The sequence below is a fragment of the Opisthocomus hoazin genome, chromosome 15 (genome assembly GCF_030867145.1).
Source record: "Opisthocomus hoazin isolate bOpiHoa1 chromosome 15, bOpiHoa1.hap1, whole genome shotgun sequence".
Lineage (NCBI taxonomy): Eukaryota > Metazoa > Chordata > Aves > Opisthocomiformes > Opisthocomidae > Opisthocomus > Opisthocomus hoazin.
This window is the reverse complement of record NC_134428.1, coordinates 7,131,237-7,159,032: the sequence shown is the minus strand read 5'-3', so window position 1 is coordinate 7,159,032 and position 27,796 is coordinate 7,131,237. Positions and strand designations below refer to the sequence as shown.

Genomic DNA, 27,796 nt, shown 5'->3' with positions numbered 1-27,796 from the left:
TACAAAGGACTGGAACAGACTAAAAATGAAAAGGAGGTACTAACGAGCCCAGTTCTGGCAATAATCTTATCCAGTGTATCTACTAATTGATGCAAAAGGAAAGAATGCCCTTCTGCTGAATCCACTGGGCCTGACCAAGCCCAAGAGTTATTGATAAAAAGGAAAATACCCCAAATTTTCAAAAAGAAAAGGAGCTGAAGATGTGTGAGGGAAAAGGACTCAGTTTATGAACTTAAGCGCATTTTGCACATCCAAAGTACCTGAGGATTTCACAAGGCACAGTAAGTTATCCTCAGTAACTCTGTACCAAGAAGGTTCACAAACTGGTTATGCCACGTAATCTGCAGTAGTAGCTACCTATTGCTTGACTGCTGGAGCTTTTCAGTTACAGGATGAGCATCTCCAAAAGGCAACAGGCAGCCACCATCTATGAATTGACAAGACGAAGGCTGCAATTGCGTACTATTTTAGTGGAATGAGAGGGGCACCTCAAAGCATGCTGTCGAGGTCTCAGTGAGGAAAACTATTGAAAGAACAGGGAAGGGAGTTAGGAAAGAGGATGGAAATGAAGATGAGGATAGAAGTGTATATTCTCCTGTGCTAGCATGAAGTCAGTTTCAGGTCACATGTTGACATAGGCACAAGCCACTATCTTAAGGGCTGCCAAAATATCAAAAAAGACGGAAGTATGAGGTTAAGTGGCTTCACTAGCATACCAATTAATACCGTATATGATTACAGCTGTGTTTTTCGGCTGGTTGGTTGGGTTTTTTTAATCTCAGTACTTCACCTGCCAATACATTTCCTGCATTACAAAGATATCAAATACAGTACCTGAGTCGATTCTTATCTGCAAGCAGCATATGAACATATCTTTCCAGGGAATGTTCATTTAATGCACAGCGCAACCAAGCCCGACCTCTACCAATATCTGTATTAATTGTCTTCAGAGAGTAAAAGCGTTGCAGTTCATGTTTATTCAGAACTTCTTTCACATAGTACCAAAACACTGGCTCTGGAATAAAATAACAATAATAAAAATAAAAATAATAACAATAATAATAATAAATAAAAAAACACCAAAACATGCTAAGCTCCTATCTGAATGCATTTACATGCAATTTTATAAAACAAGCAGGTAATGGTATATAACTTCGAGCAAAAGTGAATCATTTAGCATCTTCATGTAACTCTCCAGTTAAATCGGTTATTTATTTCTACAGAACTTGGGCTATTTAAGCACTTAGAAACTCTCGCTTAATTGAAAAAGCCAAACACACAGCGTAAAGGATTTTATCTTGCATTTTTAAATAGAATTCACATTTAAAAGCACATTTAAGCTAGTATTTCATCCATAGAACAGGATCACATGTTCAGCCAGGAATACACTATGCAAAGGAAAAAAAATTCTTTAGAACTCTCTCTTACTGCTGATTGTGAAATGTTAGAAGCTAGGTCCAAAGGAATGGGTATTTCCAGAATTTGCAGACACGCAAAAGACAAATTCATGTTACTTTAAAATACAAAAGTGTTACATTTAAAAGGCAATAATACCCCTTTCCAATAAAATACTTTCCTTGCCCTGTCCCCAGATCTTGATAAAAGTTTTTTTTGCAGTTGTGTCAAGTTTCTCAACTGGAGGTAACAAAAATCTACATCAGTAATTATAAACGTACAATAAAATACCTAGTATTTTACATATTCCTGTTTCTTAACTGAATTGTATCAATATAATAGTGATTTAATTATTTCCTTGTTTCTTGTGACAAATAAAATTCATTTTTCCATCTTGCTAAAGATTAAAATAATAGTAAAACTGGAAGCAAAAATATTACAGGAACCGAGAAAATAAGGAAATTTCCCCTTGCGCTGACAGTGGGACTCCGTGTTTCTTGGCATTCTGACCATTTACAGATAGCAAGGATTTTGAAAAGCTTCAAAATTTGGATTATATTAGTTTTTAATCAAAATCTATCCAATGGAAATAAAGTAAGAGCAATCCACACTCTAAGTCCCTCCCTAACATACTTTATAAAAACAGTAATGTAAGCGGCATTTTCAGATTACTAAGTTCTCTTCTGCAGGAGTAGCTTTAAAAGAAAATCCAAGTCCTAACTGTTGATATTATTTTTCATAGCAAATAACCCAATACTTGTTATTCAGAAGACAGACCATTTTAATTTCTCCAAAATACAATTTGTACAACTGTACTGTAGGCAGAGAAGACACTAACATTACACAATTCACCCAGTTATTCATCACTTTGTGAAAACAGTTTTTTTAATTTTAACAATATCACAGTTCCGATAACTGCAATACCATCAATCATTAATCAGCACCAAACAGCAGTCACATCTCAAGCTGAGAGCACCGAGGTCAGTCTGAAGCCAGGTTCAGTGCCTTCTTAGGCAAAAAAAAACCCCAATAAACAAAACCATTTACACTGTCAGCCATTGCGCATTTCAGTGTCTGTTCTGTCAAGTAATTAAAGAACAGTTTCATATTTATCATAAATGTCTCATGGTAGAACATTCTTTGCTACAGTTGGAAATATTAGTTCTTTCGCTTTTGAGAATATCATCAAATGAAGTTTATATTCCATAAGCCTTAGGCTATCACTTTCATCTCTAAACACAGCAACTAATAATTTTACCAGATTAGCCCCCAGCACTACTGTACAATGTCCTATTATTCATAAGTAAGCAACGATATGCAAAGTAGTAAAACTATACACACATTGTGACTTAGAGACAATTTCAAAATACCTTCCCATTTTTGGTACTCACATGCCACGAGGTTGTGAACAAGCCACATTCGTAATTATAGCGTGGTCTACCTATCTGTACATGGATAACACTACCCTACAGTTATAGCATCAAAGCATACACATTAATCGACAGCAATACGCAGCACCAGAACCACTACGGAAAAAAAACGCAACAAAGACAAAATTTTGCTTCAGCCTGAGGAAGAGAAGGCTTAGGGGGAGGGCAGACACCTAACAGCAGCCCGCTGGTACCTACGAGGAAGTCATCAAGACGACTAATTTAGGCTCTTCACACCGGCGCACAGCAGGAGGACAGTAGGCAACAGGCGTAAGTTAAAACAAGAGAGGCTCAGACCGGATATAAGGAACAACTCTTTCATCACGAGGACAGTCAAATGTTGGAACATGGCTGACCAAAGAGAGCGTGCAGTCTGTGGATGTTTTCAAGTCCCAAATGGATAAAACCCCAAGCAACCTTGTTTAACCTCATGGATGATCTTTGTAGGACTGCAGATCCCCTGAGGACCCTTCCAACTTGAATTAGTCTATGATCCTCTGACTGAGTGCAGAAAAAAGACTGCTGTGAACTATTACTGCCGTTACTGACAGAAAGGTTTCAGCAAGTCTGGAACCGGGACTGCTGGCGACAGGTGGAACTCAGCTATCTCAAAGGGGAAAAAGAATTCTTGGCCACGAGCTGGCGGGGCTCATTGAGAGGGCTTTAAACTAGGTTCGAAGGGGGAAGGGGACATTGCCCAGCTCACTAGGGATGAGCCTAGGCTTGGCGTGCCAAGGCCAGGGGTGAGATTGACAGCCCAGCTCAAGTGTGTTTACACCAATGCACGTAGCATGGCCAATAAACAGGAGGAGCTGGAAGCCATTATACAGCAGGACGGCTACGACTTGGTCGCCATCACAGGAACGTGGTGGGACAACTCGCATGACTGGCATGCTGTCATAGATGGCTACAGACTCTTTAGGAAAGACAGACCAACAAGGAGAGGTGGGGGAGTTGCTCTGTATATGAGGGAGCAAGTAGAATGCATTGAGCTTGTCCTGGGGGCAAATGAGGAACAAGTTGAAAGCTTGTGGGTTAGAATTAAGGGACAGGCTCATAAGGGTGACATTACGGTGGGTGTGTACTACAGGCCACCTGACCAGGAGGAGGAGGTTGATGAGGCCTTCTACAGGCAGCTGCAAGCAGCCTCACAGTCACAGGCCCTGGTTCTCATGGGGGACTTCAACCACCCTGACATCAGCTGGGAAGACCATACAGCTAGGCAGGCGCAATCCAGGAGGTTCCTACAGAGCATCGATGATAACTTTCTGATGCAAGTGGTGGAGGAACCAACAAGGAAAGGCGCGCTGCTGGACCTTGTGTTAACAAACAAGGAGGGACTGGTGGAGGATGTGAAGGTCGGAGGTAGACTCGGCTGCAGTGACCATGAAATGGTGGAGTTCAGGATCCTGCGTGGAGGAAGCAGGGCGATAAGCAGGATCAAAACCTTGGACCTCAGGAGGGCTGACTTTGCCCTCTTCAAGGAGCTACTGGGAGGAATCCCGTGGGCCAGGGCTCTCGAAGGCAGGGGGGTCCATGAGTGCTGGTCACTCTTTAAATGACACTTCCTCCATGCACAGGAGCAATGCATCCCCCTGAGAAAGAAATCGAGCAAAGGAGGCAGGAGACCTGCATGGTTGAACAAGGAGCTTCTAGCAGAGCTCAGACGCAAGAGAAAGGTCCATGGAATGTGGAAAGAGGGGCAGGCCACTTGGGAAGAGTACAGGAACGTGGTGAGAGCATGCAGGGATGCGACGAGGAAGGCCAAGGCCCACCTGGAATTGAAACTGGCAAGGGATGTCAAAAACAACAAGAAGGGCTTCTTCAACTACATCAGCAGCAAAAGGAAGGCTAGGGACAACGTGGGGCCGCTGCTGAATGAGGCGGGTGTCCTGGTGACGGAGGATGCAGAGAAGGCAGAGCTACTGAATGCCTTCTTTGCTTCAGTCTTCAGTGCTAAGACTGGCCCTCAGGAATCCCAGGCCCCGGAGGTAAGAGAAGAAGCCTACAAAGAGGACGACTTTCCCTTGGTCGAGGAGGACTGTGTGAGGGATCGCTTAAGCGATCTGGACGCCCACAAATCCATGGGCCCCAACGGAATGCACCCACGAGTGCTGAGAGAGCTGGTGGATGTCATTGCTGAGCCACTCTCCATCATCTTTGAGAGGTCCTGGAGAACAGGAGAGGTGCCCGAGGACTGGAGAAAGGCCAATGTCACTCCAATCTTCAAAAAGGGCAAGAAGGAGGACCCAGGGAACTACAGGCTGGTCTAGCCTCACCTCCATCCCGGGAAAGGTGACGGAGCAGCTTATCCTGGAGGCCATCATCAAGCAAGTGGAAGAAAAGAAGGTTATCAGGAGTAGTCAGCATGGATTCACCAAGGGGAAATCATGCCTGACCAATCTAATAGCTTTCTACAATGACATGACTGGCTGGGTAGACGAAGGGAGAGCTGTGGATGTTGTCTACCTTGACTTCAGCAAGGCTTTCGACACAGTCTCCCATGATATCCTCCTAGGGAAGCTGAGGAAGCGTGGGCTGGATGAGTGGTCGGTGAAGTGGATAGAGAACTGGCTGAATGGCAGAACTCAGAGGGTTGTCATCAGCGGCACTGAGTCTAGTTGCAGGCTGGTAACTAGTGGTGTCCCCCAGGGGTCAGTACTGGGCCCAGTCTTGTTTAACTTCTTCATCAACGACCTGGATGAAGAGTTAGAATGTACCCTCAGCAAGTTTGCTGATGACACCAAACTGGGAGGTGTGGTCGACACACCAGAAGGCTGTGCTGCCATTCAGCGTGACCTGGACAGGCTGGAAAGCTGGGCAGAGAGGAACCTGATGAGGTTCAACAAAGGCAAATGCAGGGTCCTGCACCTGGGGAGGAACAACCCCATGCACCAGTACAGGCTTGGGGTGGACCTGCTGGAGAGCAGCTCTGCAGAGAGGGACCTGGGTGTCCTGGTGGATGACAGGTTAACCATGAGCCAGCAGTGTGCCCTGGCTGCCAAGAAAGCCAATGGGATCCTGGGGTGCATCAAGAAGAGTGTGGCCAGCAGGACGAGGGAGGTTCTCCTTCCCCTCTACACTGCCCTGGTGAGGCCTCATCTGGAGTACTGTGTCCAGTTCTGGGCTCCCCAATTCAAGAAAGATGAAGAGCTCCTGGAGAGAGTCCAGCGGAGGGCTACAAGGATGATGAGGGGACTGGAACATCTCCCCTACGAGGAGAGGCTGAGGGAGCTGGGCTTGTTCAGCCTGAAGAAGAGAAGGCTGCGAGGGGACCTAATATATGCTTATAAATATCTGAAGGGTGGGTGTCAGGAGGATGGGGCCAAACTCTTTGTAGTGGTGCCCAGTGACAGGACAAGGGGCAATGGGCACAAACTGAGGCACAGGAAGTTCCGTCTGAACATGAGGAAGAACTTCTTCCCTCTGAGGGTGACGGAGCACCGAACAGGCTGCCCAGGGAGGTTGTGGAGTCTCCTTCTCTGGAGATATTCCAGACCCGCCTGGACAAGGTCCTGTGCAGCCTGCTGTAGGTGATCCTGCTTCAGCAGGAGGGTTGGACTAGATGACCCACAGAGGTCCCTTCCAACCCCTACTATTCTGTGATTCTGTGAACCTCTCTAATAAAACCGTAGAAAGAGCAGCCAGAGGCAATGGAATATTTGATCTATTTAGAACCTTTCAACAACATTACCCTAACAATTTTTAGCGAATACTGCATCAGCTACAGTATTCTTACATAACCTTAACTGGAGTTAAATAAAGAGACCCTCATATTGTTACAAACTAAAGACAGAACACAGTTTTATTGTTTGCCGGTTTTGTTTAGATCACTTAATATAAGATCAAAGGAGCTGCATATGCCTGTAATGACCATGCCATCAACTGGTACCAAATCACACTGGTGTTAGGAATTTATCTACTTGAATAGCTATTAAAAAAATTAAAATATTTTTAAATAGGATTCCATAGTTCCAAAGAACTACTACTTGAGCTTTTATTTTAAACTTTTATTTTCATTTAAGAAAAAAAAAGTAAAACACAGAAGGTCTTAGAAACAAAATGATGCACATTTTATTTTTCAATTGTCAAAGCCTGAATGGATAGTCTAAACAGCAGTATTCCATTATGTTAAAGAAATAGATGACACCTGTAATTACATTAGACAGAATGGAATATAAATCACACCAGATTCATTTGCCTGAAAGTGATAAAAATATAGAAGTATTTCGCAATTGCTTTCAGGGGGAAAAAAACAACAACCCACAACGCTAATTCACAAAGATAAATGCAGTGGAACCCAGTAATTTCCACCAACAAAAAAAAAAAGGTTCTCTTCTTAGTCCCTGTACAGCATTCAATTTGCTGCAAAGCAGTGTTTTTGTTCTTGAACTTCCACACATTGCTTAAGTTTCCTAAGAAGTAAACATTATGTTTTCTTCCTTCTTCCATCCCCCAACCATAGATAACTTTCCCAACTTTCTCCTCTTCCTCCACATCACCCCACTAACAAGCCCCCAAACACAACACACATACACATGAACATATAAACTGTCACGAAGTTGCCAAGTATCAGATACACTTCTGTACATCTGACCACTAAAAGGTAGAACCAAAAATTTCATACACCTTGATATTACTAATAGATGAGAAATCATAAGAATTATATGTAATGTCTTCAAATTTAAAGACACACTGTTTGCATAAATCAGAGAGTGTAACAGGGGAGAACATTCTCTGCACCAAAGTGTAACACACTCAGTTGCAAGCCGAGTGGATAAAAAGCACATAACCAAATCACTACACATTAAAGAGATGGAAACTACCCAGAAGCTGAAAGAGATCACAGAGTATCTAATCCCCAATTACAAACACACACAAGGGAAAAAAAAACATACAGAAGAGCTCAAAAGTCTATAAATATTGGTTCAAGAGTTGAATTTTTCTTGCTTGTTCATTTGATAGGACAAGGGGTAACAGTTTTAAACTGAAAGAGGATAGGTTTAGGCTAGATAAGAAAGAAATTTTTTACAAGACCCACCTGGACAAGGTCCTGTGCAGCCTGCTCTAGGTGACCCTGCTTCAACAGGGGAGTTGGACTAGATGACCCACAGAGGTCCCTTCCAACCCCGAACATTCTGTGATTCTGTAATCCTGGCACAGGTTGCCCAGGGAAGTGGTCGATGCCCCATCCCTGGAAACATTTAAGGCCAGGCTGGACGGGACTCTGAGCAGCCTGATCTGGTTGAAGATGTCCCCGCTCACTGCACGGGGGTTGGGCTAGATAACCCTTAAAGATCCCTTCCAACTCGAACTCTTCTATGATTCTATGATTTAGAGTCCACAGAGTGTCGAGTCTTGCCCATTACTAAGTAAAAGAGGCAAACATGAGAAACTCACCAACTTCTCTAAAAGCATAGCTATTTTAGTTCCCCAAAAAAGCTAACCCATTAGCAGGAAAGTCAGCACACAACACCCAACACTTCAGCCTATTATCCACAGCAATTCAAAAACACCATTACATCAAACTACACATTTTGTGTTAATGTAATACCCATTATATGCAGTTGTCTGGTGTAACTGGAAGTTATGGCTGGAGATCAAAATGTATTAACAATCCTAGTACCAATGAATGTATTTGTCAAAAAAAAAAACCACCCACAAACATTATGTGTTATACTTGCAGGAGTTTCAAAAGCCAAAAAGAAACTTCTTCATATTATGTGTACCTTGTGTAAAAAAAAAAGATACTGTATGTCAAACTTTACAACAAAACTGATGAAGATTAACACCTTCACACATTTTTGATAAAAAAACAAGTGAAACTTCAAGGTGAAGAGAAGGCAACAAAAATAAAGGAATCTTTTATTTAAATGCAGAGAAAGTAATAAAAAACAACCCAATCAGTAAGTAATGTAAGCTTTGCTTTTAAAAGGACATGAATACTTAGAAGTTAAACATATCCGATCCTACAGAATACGGTAAAGAACAGCGTAAGGCAAGGTTAAGAACAAAAATGTTGTAGTAAAAACTTAACAGAACACTTGTATCATGTTTATCTCTACCAGAATTCAAAAGAAACTTGCAGTAATACTACTCATGATGAAACTGTAGGAAGTGAGGATTTCCAAACACCACAATTTCTAGAGAAACTTGGTATTAAAGTTACACTAGATTAAGAACGCAAAAACCATTTTCACTGCTTAATGAGAGTCCAAGTATCAAGTATGCCACCAAAAGTCTGTAGTTTGGTGCATTGCTTAAAACTTCCATTAGAAATTGTATCACTTGCTTGCACTTATCAACTGTTTAAAATAGAATAGTTACGATTAATGAATTACCTGTTTCAGCTTTACTGGAGAAACCCGCTGCCTGTTTGATCGCTGCTGCTGTTAATGCTAATCCTCGACTCCTCCTCAGACCATGCTGTAACACAGCTTCAAACTGAGCACATAAACAAGTGACTCTGCAACAGAATTTTTAAAGAAACCATGTGAAAAAAACAATCAACTACATTTCTATAGAGCAGGTTTATTCCAAATCTCTGAACAGAGAATGCAAAGGTGAACCATTACCTTCTACGTAGTGAAACATCCCTTGAATGCACTAATCTCCTTACTTGCAAACAGTATAATTTACTTACACCCAGTCCATCATGACTACCCAAAGCTGGCGCACAAATTACATTCAGAAGAACTGGCAATCAATTTGAGAAACCATCTTCACCTGCTATACCGGTTGTTAGTCACATTATTTCAGCTTCAGATTACCTAGTTTTCATGTAATGCAACCACATTTTCATAAATATACTTTGTACTACACAAGCAATGTATGATTTTCTGAAACTGCTATAACTTCCTATACAACTAATAGACAATTCTGTTAGTTCACATTAGTACACTGCAATGCAAGCCTAGGAAAACAATTAAACATACATTTTAATGTTCTTCATAAATCCTACGCATAGGAAAAATATGAAATATTCTTCTGGAGATGTGTTGAATTTTCAGGTTTTTTATGTTGTTCTCTACAACACTATTTCTATATTTCCTGATTTTTTTTTAAACATAATCCAGTTAATAAATCTATTTTCACGCAGGTAGAAACATTGTAAAACCAGCAAAGTTTTAAAATTCAGCCTGCCAAAGAACGGAATATTATTGTGACCTACAGGGAATATTAAGGCTTAAGGTATAACAGACATGAATGCAATCTGTTTGTTTGAAATCTTATCTTCCCTACGTTTTCTTTTTGTCATTAAATAAACAATAATTAAAAATTAAGCTTTGATGAAGTCGTCACCTGGCTGCCAAAGCTGATTACTAAAACAAAGGACAAATACTTTAACTAAGTTCAAGCAAATAAATAAAAAGTTGACAAAGTGGCTCCAGACTCTGCCCTGGCATTCCAGAAGTAGAACCCTATTCAGGGTCGCAAGAAAGCACAAGATCTCAGGAGGAGCACTGACAGAAAAAGAGGTATATTTACCATAATTGCCCTGGACAGAAGAGCTTCTAACACAATGCTTTCCAGTACTGCTGTGTTACGAAAGCTTTACTTCATTAGGAAAACTTCACTAACAAAGCAGAATATAATTCAAACAATACTCAAGATGATTATGGAGCAGCTGTGATTAATTTTTGCCAAAAAGATTGCTGTTGTTAAAAATGGAAATTCCAGCAGATATATGAAGCCCGCGGAAAAAAAAACAACAAACAAATCTACTCGGACTCTTTCAATTCAGAAACAGTGGAAAAGAAACTACGTTCTGTGAAAGAGTTCACATTATTAAAAATCCACGTGCACTGAGAATCAAACTAAGAAAATTGTGCAGCATTTTACAGAAAATTTAGCCACTAGTAAAACAAAATAACAAAAAAACCCCAGGTATTCCACAATGCCCAACACACAATCATAGAATGGTTTGGGTTCAAAGGGACCTTTACCTTCCTGCAATGAGCAGGGACATCTTCACCCAGCTCAGGTTGTTCAGAGCCCTGTCCAACCTGACCTTGACAGTTTCCAGGGATGGGGCATCAACCACCTCCCGGGGCAACCTGGGCCCAACTTGCACCACCCTCATTGTAAAAAATTTCTTCCCTATATCCAGCCTAAATGTACGCTCTTTCAGTTTAAAACTGTTGCCCCTTGTCCTATTGCAGCAGACCCTGCTAAAAAGTCTGTCCCCATCTTTCTTATAAGCCCCCTTTAAGTACTGGCAGCTGCTCTAAGGTCTCCCTGCAGCCTTCTCTTCCCCAGGCTGAGCAGCTCCAGCTCTCCCAGCCTTTCCTCCCAGCAGAGGGGTTCCAGCCCTCGGATCACTGCTGGGGCCTCCTCTGGCCCCGCTTCCACAGCTCCAGCTCTGTCCTGTGCTGAGGGCTCCAGAGCTGGGCGCAGGACTCCCGGGGGTGGTCTCAGCAGAGCAGGGCAGAGGGGCAGAATCTCCTCCCTCACCCTGTGCCCACACTGCTGGGGACGCAGCCCAGGGGACTGCCAGGTTGGCACACACTGCTGAGTTATGTTGAGCTTCTCCTCACCCAGCACCCCCAAGTCCTTCTCAGCAGGGCTGCTCTCCACCCCTTCATCCCCCAGCCTGTATTGACACCAGGGGTTGCCCTGCCCCAGGTGCAGGACCTTGCACTTGGCCTTGTTGAACCTCATGAGCTTCACCAGGGCCCACCTCTCCAGCTTGTCCAGGTCCCTCTGGATGGCATCCCGTCCCTCAGGCGTGTCGACTGCACCACCCAGCTTACTGAGGGTACAGTCAATCCCACTGTCTATGCCACTGGCAAAGATATTAAACAGTACTGGTCCCAATTCGGACCTCTGAGGGACACCACTTGTCACCAGTCTCCACCTGGACATTGAGCCGTTGACCGCTACCCTCTGGATGCAACCATCCAACCAACTCTTCATCACCGAACAGTCCACCCATCAAACCCGTATCTGTCCAATTTAGAGAGAAGGATGTTGTGGGGGATCGTGTCAAAGGTGTTACAGAAGTCCAGATAGATGTAGTGTATTTACTAGACAGCATCACGAGGTTATGTTAAATAAACAAATACAGAAAAACATGGAGCAGTCTAGCGCATATAGTGGCAGCAGAACTCTGAACTATTACAAATTCAAAGACCAAAACACCCACTGGGAGACTAAAACTTTGAGAATCACAGGTTTTACTGGATTTTGATCTAAATTCTCAGACTATCCTCATTTTCAAAATTATCTCAGAATATTTAGCACAGTAGTAACCTCAAACACCATGGAATTTAGAAAAAAATGAATTACTAATGTAATATCAACTTCCTTTTTAATCCTGAAACTGCCTAGCTATATAATCCGTTATTCAGCAACGTCTACCGAATTCTAAGGAAAATAAGTAAAATTAGGCCAGCATTATATCTTTGGAATCCCAACTCTCACTGCTTATCAGAAGACAAATACTAAAGGTGTCCTGGGTTTGGCCAGGACAGGGTTAATTTTCACCGGACTCCAGGAAGGGGCACAGCCAGGGGGTGGGGGCTGACCCCACCTGGCCAAACAGAGCCCGGTATTCCATACCATGTGACGTCACGCTGGGTTCCGGTGGGGGGGGCGGGGCGGCGGGAACGCACTCGCGGCTTGGGCGGGCGCAGCGCCGGTCCGGTTTCGGGAGAGCGGCTGTTGTACGGTTCGTGGTTGTGTTTTCTCCTTATTTGTATCGTTGTTGTTCCTGTTTCCCTCTGTTTGCTGTTCTGTTAAACTGCCCTTATCCCGACCCACCTGTTTCTGCCTCTTTCTTTTCATTCTCCTCCGCACGCCGGTGGGGGGAGGGGCGGCCGCGTGGCGCTTTTGTTGCCGGCGGCAGCCGAAACCAAAACATTAAATTGGCGCCCAAGCGTGGGGCAGGGATAACGGCAGGGCTGAGCAGCGGGTGTTAAAACTGCTTTCTTAGATTTTGTTAAATTTTGTTATACGCATTTTTCTGTGTTAAATAGTCGCCGGTAAAAATGTTTGTGTCTTTGATCAGATGGCTGTGGTTTCTGAATCCTTATTTGCAGTATGTATTCAATGCCGTGCTGTTCATCATCGCTGGGAAAAAGATCAGGATGATAATTTTGCTCTACCTTACGATATCGACTTATGACATGATAACATCACTGTGCATGAAATTAGTCTTGTATTTGCATGCGGCTCTGCGGTCATTTCCGTACCTCGGATCCTATGTCTTAGATTTTGTTAATAATCAAACCCAGTCTGTGGGGAAAACCGAAGGGGATACCTTCCCTCACTCTTTCGCCCCCCCTCTCTTCCTCAGGCTGGTCCTAACTGCTTTTGAGAATTTCGAGTACCCCTGGGATGCTCAGGGCAGCACTCTCCTTTTGTTATGCCTCCTGAATGGGTTTTGGTTTTTGTTTAGGGTGAAGCAAGTAGTTAAGAACATCGTGCAGAGACCTGCCCCGGGGCTGGATAGCTGTGAGTGGCTGGGTGTGTGGGACAGCATGGGCAAGTACCTAGGGCAGTGGGCGCCTCCGGTGTTTTTTAAACTCACCCCTGAGCAAGTACAGAATCCGGAAAAACTAGTAAAGTATCTGCAAAAAGTGTGCTGCCACCCTGGGAACTCCAGAGAGACACAAATCACCGCAATGTGCTGGGGTCTGGCCCACGCCTACCGAGCCCTGTTCAACACTGTTCAGTGCCTTAAAGGGGAAAGGGGGGGAAACGAAGCAGCAGGCACTGTGACTGGCGCTGCCCCCCCAGCCGGCCCTGCAGCCCCTCCAGCCCAGCAGGCAGTCACAGCCCCCCCGACCGGCACCACGGCTGCTGCAGCCACAGCTGCAGGGTCTGCCTCGGTTTCCCCAGCGGGCACAGCAGCTGCTCCAGCCCCAGCTCCAGCCACAGGCACAGTGACTGAGCCCAATGACCAACCTGTGCAGGTAGCAGTCGCCCCCGTAAAACTAAAGAAAGACGCAAAGAGAGCAGATTGCTCCGGGAGGGATGATAATGAGCCAGGGTCATCGCGGGAGATAGAGACAGAGATCATCACCCGGTCCCTGTCCCTGGGCGAGCTGCCAGACATGAGGAAAGACTTCAGCCACCACCCAGGCGAGCACATTGCCACCTGGCTGCTGCGGTGCTGGGATAACGGGGCCAGCAGCTTGGAATTAGAGGGCAAGGAAGCCAAGCAGCTGGGATCTCTGGCCAGGGATGAGGGCATTGACAAGGCCATTGGGAAAAAAGAACAAATCCTCAGCCTCTGGAGGAGACTTCTGTCAGGTGTGAGGGAGAGATACCCCTTCAGTGACGATTTTGTATGCTATCCTGGCAAGTGGACCAATATGGAAAGGGGTATTCAGTACTTGAGGGAATTAGCTGTGCGGGAGCTGGTTTACTGTGACACAGACGATGAGCAGGTACCCACAGACCCAGATGAACTCCAGTGCTCACAATCCATGTGGAGGAAGTTTGTGCGGAGCGCACCCTCCTCGCATGCCAACTCACTGGCAGTTGTAAACTGGAAAGGTAAAGACGCACCAACAGTGGACGAGGTGGCTGTCAGACTCCGCCAATACGAGGAGAGTCTCTCTTCCTCCCTTGTCTCAGCCGTGGAGAAACTGGTCAAGCGACTAGACAGGAATATGTCCTACTCCCCACCTGTACGGGCCAGTGTCTCAGCTATTAGGGGCAGGCGTTTCTCTGCTCAGGAGAGGGAATACAGAGGCTATACACCCCGGGGCACCCTGTGGTTTTACCTGCGTGACCACGGAGAGGACATGAGGAAGTGGGATGGAAAACCCACCTCAAGTCTAGAGGAACGAGTACGTGAGTTGCGAGGTAAAACAATCACCAAAGGGGATTCTGCTAGGAAAAGTGCCGCTCCAGTTTCCAAAAGCCATCTCTCCAGACCAGGTAGACAGTTTGACCTTGATTCCGATCCTCTGGAGGGGACCTCCAAGTCATTTTTACAGCAAGTGAGCAGCAAATTCTCTGACCAGGATTAGAGGGGCCCTGCCTCCAGCCAGGTGGAGGAAAGGGACAACCGTGTCTATTGGACGGTGTGGATTCGGTGGCCTGGCACGTCAGATCCACAAGAGTATAAAGCTCTAGTGGACACTGGTGCACAGTGTACTTTAATGCCATCAGAGTTCAAAGGGTCAGAGTCCATTTGCATTTCGGGAGTGACAGGGGGGTCCCAAGAGCTGAGTGTACTGGAGGCTGAAGTGAGCCTCACTGGGCAGGACTGGCAGAAGCACCCCATTGTAACTGGCCCCGAGGCTCCGTGCATCCTTGGGATAGACTATCTTAGGAGAGGCTATTTCAAGGACCCAAAGGGGTATCGGTGGGCTTTTGGCATAGCTGCTGTGGAGACGGAAGAAATTAAACAGCTGTCCATTTTGCCTGGTCTCTCGGAGGATCCTTCTGTTGTGGGGTTGCTGAGGGTTGAAGAACAACAGGTACCCATCGCGACCACAACGGTGCACCGGCGACAGTATCGTACCAACCGAGACTCCCTTCTCCCCATTCATCAGCTGATCCGTCAACTGGAGAGTCAAGGAGTGATCAGCAAAACTCGCTCACACTTTAATAGTCCCATATGGCCAGTGAGAAAATCTACTGGAGAGTGGAGACTGACAATAGACTACCGTGGCCTGAATGAAGTCACACCACCGCTGAGTGCTGCCGTGCCAGACATGCTAGAACTTCAATATCAGCTGGAGTCAAAGGCAGCCAAGTGGTACGCTACAACTGACATTGCTAATGCATTCTTCTCCATCCCTTTGGCAGCAGAGTGCAGGCCACAGTTTGCTTTCACCTGGAGGGGCATCCAGTACTCCTGGAATCGACTGCCCCAGGGGTGGAAACACAGTCCCACCATTTGCCATGGACTAATCCAGACTGCACTGGAAAAGGGTGAAGCCCCAGAACATCTGCAGTACATTGACGACATCATTATATGGGGCGACACAGCAGAGGAGGTTTTTGAGAAAGGGGAGAAAATAATTCAGATCCTTCTGAAAGCCGGTTTCGCCATTAAGCGAAGTAAAGTCAAGGGACCTGCGCAAGAGATCCAGTTTTTGGGAATAAAATGGCAGGATGGGCGCCGTCAAATCCCAATGGATGTCATCAACAAAATAGCAGCTATGTCTCCACCAACCAGCAAAAAGGAAGCACAGGCCTTCCTGGGTGTTGTGGGTTTTTGGAGGATGCACATCCCAAATTACAGCCAGATTGTAAGTCCTCTGTACCACGTGACCCGGAAGAAGAATGATTTTGAATGGGGCCCTGAGCAACGACAGGCATTTGAACAGATTAAACGGGAGATAGTTCATGCCGTAGCCCTTGGCCCAGTCCGGTCAGGGCAAGATGTTAAAAACGTGCTCTACACCGCAGCCGGGGAGAATGGCCCAACCTGGAGTCTCTGGCAGAAAGCACCAGGGGAGACTCGAGGTCGACCCCTGGGGTTCTGGAGCCGGGGATACAAAGGATCCGAGGCCCGCTATACTCCCACTGAAAAAGAGATTCTGGCAGCATACGAAGGTGTTCGAGCTGCTTCAGAAGTGGTCGGCACTGAAGCACAGCTCCTCCTAGCACCACGATTGCCGGTCCTGGGCTGGATGTTCAAAGAGAGGGTCCCCTCTACGCATCATGCCACCGATGCTACGTGGAGTAAGTGGGTCGCTCTGATCACCCAGCGTGCCCGAATGGGAAACCCCAGTCGCCCAGGAATTCTGGAGGTCATCATGGACTGGCCAGAAGGCAAAGATTTTGGAGCATCGCCAGAGGAGGAGGTGACACGTGCTGAAGAGGCCCCACTGTATAACCAGCTGCCAGAAGATGAGAAACAGTATGCCCTGTTCACGGATGGGTCCTGTCGCATTGTGGGGAAGCAGTGGAGGTGGAAGGCTGCTGTATGGAGCCCTACACGACAAGTCGCGGAAACGGCCGAGGGAGAAGGTGAGTCCAGCCAGTTTGCAGAGGTGAAAGCCATCCAGCTGGCTTTAGACATTGCCAGTCGAGAGAAGTGGCCAGTGCTCTATCATTACACCGACTCTTGGATGGTGGCCAATGCCTTGTGGGGGTGGCTGCAGCAATGGAAGAAGAACAACTGGCAGCGCAGAGGCAAACCTATCTGGGCTGCCCCATTGTGGCAAGATATCGCTGCCCGGCTGGAGCAGTTGGCTGTAAAAGTCCGTCACGTGGACGCCCACGTCCCTAAGAGTCGGGCCACTGAAGAACATCAAAACAACCACCAGGTAGATCAGGCTGCTAAGATTGAAGTGGCTCAGGAGGATCTGGACTGGCAACATAAGGGTGAACTGTTTATAGCTCGGTGGGCCCATGACACCTCGGGCCACCAAGGAAGAGACGCGACATACAGATGGGCTCGTGACCGAGGGGTGGACTTGACCATGGACACTATCGCACAGGTTATCCATGAATGTGAGACATGCGCTGCAATCAAGCAAGCCAAGCGGGTAAAGCCTCAGTGGTATGGAGGACGATGGCTAAAATATAAATATGGGGAGGCTTGGCAGATTGACTATATCACACTGCCACAGACCCGCCAAGGCAAGCGCTATGTGCTCACAATGGTGGAGGCCACCACCGGATGGCTGGAAACCTACCCTGTGCCCCATGCCACCGCCCGGAATACCATCCTGGGCCTGGAAAAACAAGTCCTGTGGCGACATGGCACTCCCGAAAGAATCGAGTCGGACAACGGGACTCACTTTCGCAACAGCCTCATAGACACCTGGGCCAAAGAACACGGTATTGAGTGGGTGTATCACATCCCCTACCATGCACCAGCCTCGGGAAAGATCGAACGTTACAATGGGCTGCTAAAAACCACTTTGAGGGCAATGGGGGGTGGGACTTTCAAAAATTGGGATACCCATTTAGCAAAGGCCACCTGGTTGGTTAACACCAGAGGGTCCACCAACCGGGCTGGTCCTGCCCAGTCAAAACCTCAGCGCCCCGTAGAAGGGGATAAAGTCCCTGTAGTGCACATGCGGAACATGTTAGGGAAGACGGTTTGGGTCAGTCCTGCCTCGGGCAAAGGCAAGCCCGTCCGCGGGATTGCTTTTGCTCAAGGACCTGGGTGTACCTGGTGGGTAATGCGGAAGGATGGGGAATTCCGATGTGTACCTCATGGGGATTTAATTTTGGGCGAGAATAGTCCATAAATAAATTGTATAAAGTTAGTTGTTAAATAACCCTGTCACTGTCTGTTATCACTGTTATAATTGTTATATTTTGTACCAGTAGTAGCATAGTAAGAATTCTCCAGATTAAAGAAGGATGGACTTTTTCGATGAAAACCTAGCAGAGCACAGCGATGATGGAACTGGACCTGGTTTTCAACAACTGGCATCCAGCAACTTCATCAAGATCAACATCTCCTGCAGACTGTGGGCACGGGCCGCACCAGATACATCAGCCGTGAGCTCCGGATGCAGCAAGTGACCGCCCATCACCACACATCACCTCCCCTGCCACGGAAGACCATAACGACAGATGGAGCCTGAAGTCATGGATTAAATGAACTCAATGGACGCTTTAGAGTGATGATCCATAGACTAAAGGAATGATATCTGGAGACAGGAGAAGTGGTGGTGATCAACCGGACAGTGGGGGACCTGGGCATGACGTAGATGGTATGGAATAAGGGGTGGATAATGTCCTGGGTTTGGCCAGGACAGGGTTAATTTTCACCGGACTCCAGGAAGGGGCACAGCCGGGGGGTGGGGGCTGACCCCACCTGGCCAAACAGAGCCCGGTATTCCATACCATGTGACGTCACGCTGGGTTCCGGTGGGGGGGGCGGGGCGGCGGGAAGGCACTCGCGGCTTGGGCGGGCGCAGCGCCGGTCCGGTTTCGGGAGAGCGGCTGTTGTACGGTTCGTGGTTGTGTTTTCTCCTTATTTGTATCGTTGTTGTTCCTGTTTTCCCTCTGTTTGCTGTTCTGTTAAACTGCCCTTATCCCGACCCACCAGTTTCTGCCTCTTTCTTTCCATTCTCCTCCGCACGCCGGCGGGGGGAGGGGCGGCCGCGTGGCGCTTTTGTTGCCGGCGGCAGCCGAAACCAAAACAAAAGGTCATCATTCAAATTATTAAATAACTGCAACAAAGCAGCTGTTCAAGCAAACTGAGCAAAGCAGAAGTTTTGGATCCAGAGAATTGGCTCTATGTAAGTACTTCCTTCTAGCCAAGTTTTACCCAATCTACTACAAAGGCAAACATCGTCAAAACATTGTCTCACATAAACTAAACAGTAAAGATTAAGAACTAAACAGCAGAGATTAAATAACCGTCTCCAGCTGATGATTCTGTGCCCACGGCTATAGCTGCACAGCCAGTGCAATCACTTGGTGCTTCAGCCCCACCATCCCTTTATCCCACCTGCACCTTCTTGCTTCCTCCCTCACACCAGCTTCTGCCCAACAAACCCTGTGCTGAACAGACCACGTACCAAACTGTTCCCACCACGCTAGTTCAACAGAACACTATTTCTCTAAGGCTGTTTCCCCAGAACTCTGTAGGCTGAGGCAGCCAAGGGCAGGACAGGATGACGGTAGCAGCCAAAAGTCAGACAGGCTCAAGGTGCCGTGGAGCAGCATTAGCCTGGAGTTTCACACGCAGGCAGTGCACAGGAGCTGCGTCACAAGCTGCTCCTGGAAGGAAATGAGTCTGCCCTCTCACCCCTTGCCGCTTCTTCCTCCTCTCCTGCAATTCCCATTGCTTCTAGCTGCGTGATCCTCCCCTTCTTGCAGCAGCTCTAGCATTCACCAGATGTTTTACTGATTTAACTCACTGAAATGGCAGAAAGTTATCCTTTCGCATTACTTCTTCTTTTATTAAATTAATTCAGAGGGGGCTGGATGATCAGCAGGCATTGGTTAAAAAGGTGGTGGAAGGGAGTAGTACTGAAGTCAGGGACCTTCAGGGGATACATGAACCCTCCCCACTCCTTCAGTAGCAATGAATTGTTTACATTGGCTTCCCAGAAGTCATGAAACCACATTCTTAGATGCGTTATTAGAGACTGAATTGAGAGGAGATTGGAGAGAATTTTATGCATCATTTATAAATCGTCAACAGATAATTAACTTCTTCCCAAAAGACAGTCAGATTTCAAGGACATAAGAAAAAGGACAACAAACAATTGCATTTAATCCTGGTGTTTCATGTATCCGAGATTCTTCGATATGACAGATTCTGAGAAAAACTCAATAGGATACAAAAAGCACTGCAATTTCTCTCCGCCAGTCATCATCTTAAAAGCCTTAGAAGCCAGTATGCCATATCCAACAAGAAACACAACTAATAGGAATTAAGTGACATTTTTTTGACTTACATTAACAAAAAGGGACAACTGCTTGTACAAAAAAAAGAAGAAAAACATGTTTAAAATGTGTCAGGAATAAGAAAAAATAAGAATGAAAATTTTCTTAACAAGCATGTGTCAAACACACTTGACAATTAAGTGTCAAGGTTCACAAAACACAGGCACATTGGGAATAAAGATGCATTCATTTCAAAAGAGGTCTTAGGGAAGATAAGTTCTTCCGATTTCGCGTTCAGACCTCAATGCTTTGTCATGAACTTTGCAGCCAGTTAAACACTTGTAACTTCATACAGAAGAACACTCTTTGTTAAGCTGTCAAATTTGTAACAAGACGAAAAATTCAGAGTCCCAAGTCAGTGTTTGTGTGAACAGAAGGAACTGGATTTTTTTTGAGCATATCAAGTACTTTGTGCTGTATGTTTTACGTTATTATGATACATACTCTAAGCATGTTAAAAGTTTCTTTGACTGTTTTACCTGCTATCAGAGTCTGAAGCAATTTCTTTTCTTCCTCCAAACCGTATTTGACACTGCAATAAACGGATTTTAAGAAATTTTTGTTAGACTACCAAACTTAATATTCTGAAATATTTCCATATAAGAAACAAAGTCATAACAAAAAAGGAAGCAGTACAACATAAAGCACTGGCAAATACAGTCTGCAAGTAAAAAGTGCTTTACAGCATCATGTTCCACCAATGGGCTACTCTTACAGTTCAAGTATCTCCTTGCTAGCCAGAACAACACACCGCAGGTCCTTCAATAAATTTAAAATTGAGTAAATATTATTACTTTTGACTTTTAAATGTACACTCACAAAACCAAACATTGCTCCTATTCAGCTCAGTGCTACAATTACTGAAGAATTCTGTCTTATAAAACTTATTATTGGCTTACTTTCTATGCATTCTTTTGCCTCCCAAGCTCTCCAAAATTTAATTCAGTCTATGAAATTCTACTTGCTGAACTTCTTATTGATGCAAGCTACATACATACATAAACCTTCACCTGTATTTTAACCATTCACTAAAATCTTAGTGTAAAGATAAAAACCTACTGTAAAATGTTAACCAATTTAGCCTTTGCAGTACACTAGTTTAGTTCAGTCACACAAGTAACACAAATATACATATATTTAACATATATTCTATATTACACTTATATAAAAATATTACAAATACAATCTGTCAAGGACAATAATTTTAAACAAATACTGCATCATAGTTGATTGCTGGCAGACACAAAAACTCGGTAGTACTGTGTGAAAGACAAGACTACTTCTTTGTCTGGTAAAGAGAAGGAAAAAGGGCAATGAAAGTTCCTGCTAGTACCGACAACTCAGAGTAAGAGCACTGTAGAAATATGTACCAGATTTCTCACCTGTTTAACTGCATCCAGTAGCCGTTCTAGAAGAAACTGTCTTTTAGTGTCATTGTTCTGTGAACCTGAAATTCAACAAAATTATATCTTTTTAAAATAAATAGTTTCTTAAGAAAAATATATTTGGGCCAACACCAGGCCCTGAAAATTTTCTTCCCATGCCAATTATTCTATTAAATTTATCAACATATCTCCTCTAAGTAAAATGATGCAACGTAAGTCTGTGTTTTGAGGTTTCAAGTAGCCTTTCTCCAACATGGAAGAATACTGATTGCAGTGTCATCCAGAGTCTTATTTTAGTAAGATCTTGGGTTCACAATATAAGATACACTGCAGCAGTACCAAATACAGTATAATTGTGCACAATGAGCACAGCTTGCCCCTAGCTTCTTAGCACAAACACCTGTGGGGCCATATTGGAAGCCTGGAACTGATCTAGGTTAAGATCTTTTAACTTTTTTTTTTTTTTTTGGTTGGTTGGATTAGGTGTATGATGGAGTTCGCACTGCAACCCAGTAAAAAAATAAACGTTCATACTAGGTCAACTACCACGATACCATATCATCATAGCACAAGAAAAGAACTGAAAACGAGAAAGAGCAGGAATATCTTCTCACTGTCAAACAACCTTACTACAGAAGAAGTACTAAGTCAGGTGAACAGAGAACAATTGTTACAATAAATCCCTTAGAATATAACTACCTGCATAGATCTTCCTGATTAACACCTATAAAACCTAGTTTGTTACTAGACAAGCCACTACACAAAACAATCTTTAACTTCTCAGTCATTTCAACAACAAATAGTATAATACTTTGCTTTATAAACTCCCGCGAATACATGTAAAATCTATTGTTTAATTAACCTACATCACCTCTATCATTTCTTTATCCTGAGCTAAGTTCAAAATATCCTTCAAAAACCTCTGTGACCTCTATGGAATTAAAGTCATTTTGTTCTGCTTTTCCTCTCAAAGAACATACAAGCAATATACGCAAAGAGTGAAAGCCAGTTATCAAAACTCTGCATGAGCAAGTTCCTCCAGATACTGAAAATCAAACACCACACAGTAAGTCTCCGCCTCTTACTGTCCTACACGGCAAGGTCCCAATTTGCAATCCTCATAATCCCATTCAAAGTAGTTTGTTCCAAACCAGGAGGAGGGGACAGAGTTTGACAAACTGAAATTATTCTGCCTTTGTTTCATCTTAAATATGTGACTAGAAGAAAAAAAAAAATAGTAAGTCTACAATACACAATGCCAGAATAAAGAAAACAATAGGAAAACTGTGCAAATGTAGCTATTAGCTAACTAAGCTTCACAATGCTTATTTAGCTGATTACAGTGGATTTTCAAGAAGTTATACTTCTGATTTTGAACTCTGACTCAAAGTGTGCAGACATGTAATGTGTGAGGTTTGGTTCTGCTAGTGAAACACTCCGATGCATGCAGTCAGGTGAAGACGCAAACAATGTTCAATGCTAGTCAAGGACTCTAGGCACAAACCCATACCAAGCAGGTTTTAACTTCCAAACAACTACACCAGTCATGCCACTGTGAAGATCAGGTTAAATTCATAATCCCTACCACTCCACTTTTGCTTCTTCAGAGATTACAATTTTATTAAAGTATATTCAGTGTTCTTACCATGCTCATCATACTGCCAAAAATGGAGACACATAATTATACATCTAAAAGCCTTACAATATATCACCTAACTGTAGAATAGGGAAAAAAACTAAATCACAACGTGTAGTACAATCCCTCATGCACAGTAACACTGAGTATACACAAACCTGCAGATTTTCTTGACTGTTTCAAAACTCATGACCTCGACAGTCTTATGCTATCCACATATCTGTGAGAACATGCATAATGCAGCATTCCTCTTTATATTAACAGTTTGAGACTATTTCAGAACAATCACATGTAGTCAATAATTTTGCAATCTGGAAAACATCTGTCAAATGAAAATACTAAGTATGTGGGTTAGGTTTGTCTTCCAAATGTAACACGTTAGTTTTTAAATTCACATCTCTGGCATCTTTGTATCTATTTGGTAACACATAAATGGTTTGCAATGTGAACAATATAAAAAAAAATGCATAAACACAGAAAACTTACAGACGATCACTATGCTGATGTTCTAAAAGACTAAAGCATGTGATATCAAACAGCCTTGAATTTACACAGCCTTTAGTGCAGTGTAATGCATATTATGTCTTTATTTTACCTGTAAATTTGTACTAGTAACAATTATGACTACACGTGATTACAACCAATAATTTCCATATGCAGTTCAGATCATCTCCACCACTAACAGGGCTATGGGGCCACATAATGTTTACACTGAGGGCTGGCCATGGTTTCTGCTCAACGCATGTCTTCAGAATTCTTCTACTGCTGTGCTTAACAAAGAAATTTTGCAGGTAGAAGAAAAAGAATACTCACAAAGTCTAACACTTTTTTAAAATTGAGAGATTGTGTGTTTTTTCAAGCAGAGGATATATTTTTCATTGCAATAAGCCTAGAAAATGTAGTACTATTTAGCAATGTTTTTGTTTCAAGTAGATTGAAGGTAAAAATAAATCTCTACTAACTCTATTTAAGATTATGCTCTTTTAGAGTCTTCACTTTCTAAGCTAAGTCTCTAAAAAAGAAAGAAAGTGCATGTTTTCAGACGAGCACAAATTAAGTGTGATCAACTGTGTTTGATTTAAAGACTAACAGTGTGTTACAAACTGACCAAAATACCCTTCTAACGATGCAGAATAGTGGTAAAACCTGCAGTAACACACACAAACACAAAACATAGAATGTATAGAAACAGCATTACTCAGAAAAAAGGCTGTATTTAGATTATTGAAATAAAAAGGAAGTTCATACACGAGTCTAAAAATAATTGTGAAAATTTAAGTATAAGGTTGCAAAAACTAAGAAACTTAAAGAGACTCCTCCCATCAACATCTATTCAGTCAAAAAGGGTTAAAATTAGCCTCAGGTACTGCACCTGCCTCTGTGACCCTTGCCATTTTCTGTTGTTCACAGCCACGCTTTCCTATTTTTAAAACAAACTTCTCTCCATACCCCGACAGAAATATCCATACCTACAACAGAAGAAAACTGACCATGCAAGTAAAGGAAAACAGGATTTTCAACCAATTCTTTACCGGTACAACTCTCTTCAGCACCACATGCAGCATACAGATTAAAAAAAAAAAAAAAAAAATCTCAGATTGCTCTTACATACTTCTTGAAGTCTTGCATGAAAAATTTCAGACTGCAATTCCTTTTTCTTGCTCTAGTACAGGTTCTGAGGGTATAAGTTTACGATAAAACAAACACCTAAGTTCAATACAACTTTGTACTAACTACATTACTATGATTCTACTGCCTCACCCTGAGTTTGTCACATTTTTTGTTTTTTGAAACTGTCATTAAACAAGTGACAACTCTTGACAAGTGCATGAACCTGGTATCCTTGTGTTACTTCCCGTTAAAGTTTAGCCTATTCAACACTGACCAATAAAATATGAGTATGTAATTAGTAAGCAGCTTTAGTAATATTAATGTAATGTTCAAATCAATAGGAAGTTACCGTCACACCCACTAAAAATACATTGAAGGTAAAAAAAATATACATTAAAAATAATTACAGCCATTAGGAAAAGAGGTTCTTCTACCTATATTTTAGGAATAGCCCTTTTACCTTTAAGGGCTAAAATCAGGTAGGGCAGTAAGTGTAGACGGTGCTGTTACCGCCACTGAAAAAAGGACATGGTTAAATTTGATAATGTTAACATTAGCTGCCTCCTTTATCTGAAACAAGCACGGTAATGACACGCATTTCTCTGTCCCAACCTGTTCCATTTACATTATTCTGGAAAAATACTTTATTGTATAGCAGTAACGTTTGGCAAAGTGCAAAATCAGTGCTCTTTTCATTATCTTGCCATCTAATCAAAATTGTTGGAAAAGTCGGATAGGTCGTGGCAAGGGCTACACATGGGTAGGTTCGCCATGCAATTGAACTACTAGCCATCATGTCACCTTAGGCATTATTCTAAGTAATGAAATGTTTTCTCTCCTCATAAAACTGTATCACTTTGTTGTCATAGGAAAAAAAAAAGATTAAAGGTACTAAAAATAACTACATGACGAAGCTTTATACCAAAAGAGGTGCCACCTTGCCTTTTGAGCCACAGAATTCAAACTGAGCTCCCAAAGATGAGGCTCCTAACAAGATTTAAGCTCCGATTTGCACAAATCTGCACAAGGCTAGTCCCAGTCTGAATTTCTCACTGAAGGACTGAGGTTTTCCATGCAGAAAATGCTGACTCCTAAAAACTCCAGAATTACTATTTAGTCTACATGGTGTCAAGATCTGAAATATTTGAGAAACCTTCTTTTTCCATGGTTTGAAAGATTTGACTGTTACCTGCCTTTTTCACAGTGCTAATTATCAGTTTCGCCCACAATAATTTTTTTTTCCTCATCTCCTCTTCCATAAAAATCTTTTTTCTTCTTACCAAAAAGGTGAGAACAAAACAGAAAAAAATACAACTAAGTGTCTTCATTTTTGGTTTCATTTTCAGAAATGATTGCTGTCCATAAAACATGTAGTATTTAGTTATTCCAGTCAACTCTTCAATTTTTTTTCTTTCCATCTTTGGCAACAGATCTTACCACACATTAAATCAGGGTGGGAGAAAAACATACAAACTAGTTTTCAGGTGCAGAATGTTGTCTGCAAATTCCATTACTGAAGGCTGCATAAGCAGAACCACGAAAGCATTTACTACAGCACCTCCTCTCTTCTAAAAAAAAACCCAAACAAAACCCTTGCCAATTTAAGACATTTATATCTACGAGCAAAATCTACTAAAAAGTCTTCATCCTATGAAGTAACTCTCCATTGCTGGCAGGGACCACTGCTCCCACGAGTCACGCTTCTCCCTCTCCCCCTGACTGCACGTCAGGAAGCTCGCACTGGGGGGTTTTATCACTATTTCCTCCTGGTCGTTGATTTTCCCCTGCGATTTTGCACGGCTGAGGCAACGGAGACCCCCGGGGCGAGCACCACCGGTGCCGCCAGCCCGCGCCACGCTCCAGGGCAGGCTCGGCGACTTCACACGAGGTAAAAGGCGGCTAAGAGCACTGCTCAGAGCAAGCCCCGCTCCCCAGGGGCCTCGCCAGTCACCGCGAGCAGCGGGACAACGCCGCCCAGGGCCGAACCCTGCCGCCCACCGCGGGGACGGCGGGGACGGCGGGGACGGCGGGGACGGCGGGGACGGGGCCTCCCGCGCCTCAACGCGCGCCCCCCCGACCCCCGCAGGGAATCAAGTGGCAGAAAGGGTCGTCGGTTCGCGGGGGAGCAAGCCCGCGGCCGGGACCCCCCGCGCCAGCCCCGCCGAGCGCGCCCCGGTAGCGGCGTGGGCCCCGCTCGGGCCCGCCACTCACCACTCATGGCGGCCGCGGAGCCCGCACCCTCCGTCCACTGGAGCCGGTCCCTCCTCCCGCGCAGCCCCAGGCCGGCCCAGCCGGCGCGCACGCCCCGCCCCGGAACTCCGCCCCGCCGCCCCGGAAGGTAAACGCCGCTGGGGTCCGCGGCGGCCCAGCTGGCGGCAGGCAGCTCCGCCGCGCCGCGGCTCCGTCCCGCCGAGCCCTCGCGCTGCCACCGCCCCTCAGAAGCGCCGCGCGCGGGCTCCGCCGCCCGGCGCAAACCTGCGCGGGCGGGGCAGGGCGGCGCGAGCGAAGCGCCCCCGGAGGGCCATGCCGCGGGCGCGCGGGGCGGAGCTGGGGAGCCTCGCGCGCGAGGCCCCGCCTCCCCGGCGCGCGTGCCGGGCGGCCTGAGCGCAGCGCCGCCTGTGGGCCGCGCGCGTCGCTGGGTGCGCGGAGCGGGCCGGGGCTGGCGGGCAGGGCTGTCGCGCGGGAATCCGCCAGCCTCAAGGCCCGTCAGTTCGCCGTTCACCCCGGAGCCCCGCATGGAAGGCTGCCTGCAAATGAAGAGATTGTGGTTGCGTCTGTTGCTGCTGCGCTTTTCCAGAAACGAGCCTGGGCTGGTCCCAGGGAGGCAACGCCGATGCTCGGGCGGTGAGCCGACACAAGCCTGTTCCTGACCTGAGGCCTGGCGGCAGCCCAGCACGACTGAATCGGATCGGCCATCCGCACAACACAGGTAAGTACGAAAAACACTAAAACAGAAAGAAATCGTTATGGAATAGAGCAAGCAAAACGGTTGGCGGGCAGGCGCAGGGCCAGGC

General features: G+C 45.0%; 2 protein-coding genes across 6 annotated transcripts in view; one reads left to right on the top strand and one right to left on the bottom strand.

The window, feature by feature from the left end:
• SNX29 (sorting nexin 29) overlaps window positions 1-27,065 on the bottom strand; it is a 140,738-nt gene extending 113,673 nt beyond the window's left edge. For all 5 annotated transcript variants that reach the window (XM_075436086.1, XM_075436089.1, XM_075436087.1 and 2 more), the window contains exons 1-5: window positions 26,994-27,065; window positions 21,533-21,597; window positions 20,630-20,682; window positions 9,167-9,291; window positions 835-1,015 (exon numbers count right to left, since the gene is read on the bottom strand). In XM_075436086.1, coding sequence (XP_075292201.1) covers window positions 835-1,015; window positions 9,167-9,291; window positions 20,630-20,682; window positions 21,533-21,597; window positions 26,994-27,000 — 431 coding nt within the window. In that variant the 5' untranslated portion in view covers window positions 27,001-27,065. The remainder of the gene's footprint in view (window positions 1-834; window positions 1,016-9,166; window positions 9,292-20,629; window positions 20,683-21,532; window positions 21,598-26,993) is intronic.
• Window positions 27,066-27,547: 482 nt separating this feature from the next.
• GSPT1 (G1 to S phase transition 1) overlaps window positions 27,548-27,796 on the top strand; it is a 53,638-nt gene continuing 53,389 nt past the window's right edge. Inside the window, exon 1 of the mRNA XM_075436093.1 lies at window positions 27,548-27,711. The gene's annotated coding sequence lies outside the window, so the exon portion shown is untranslated. The remainder of the gene's footprint in view (window positions 27,712-27,796) is intronic.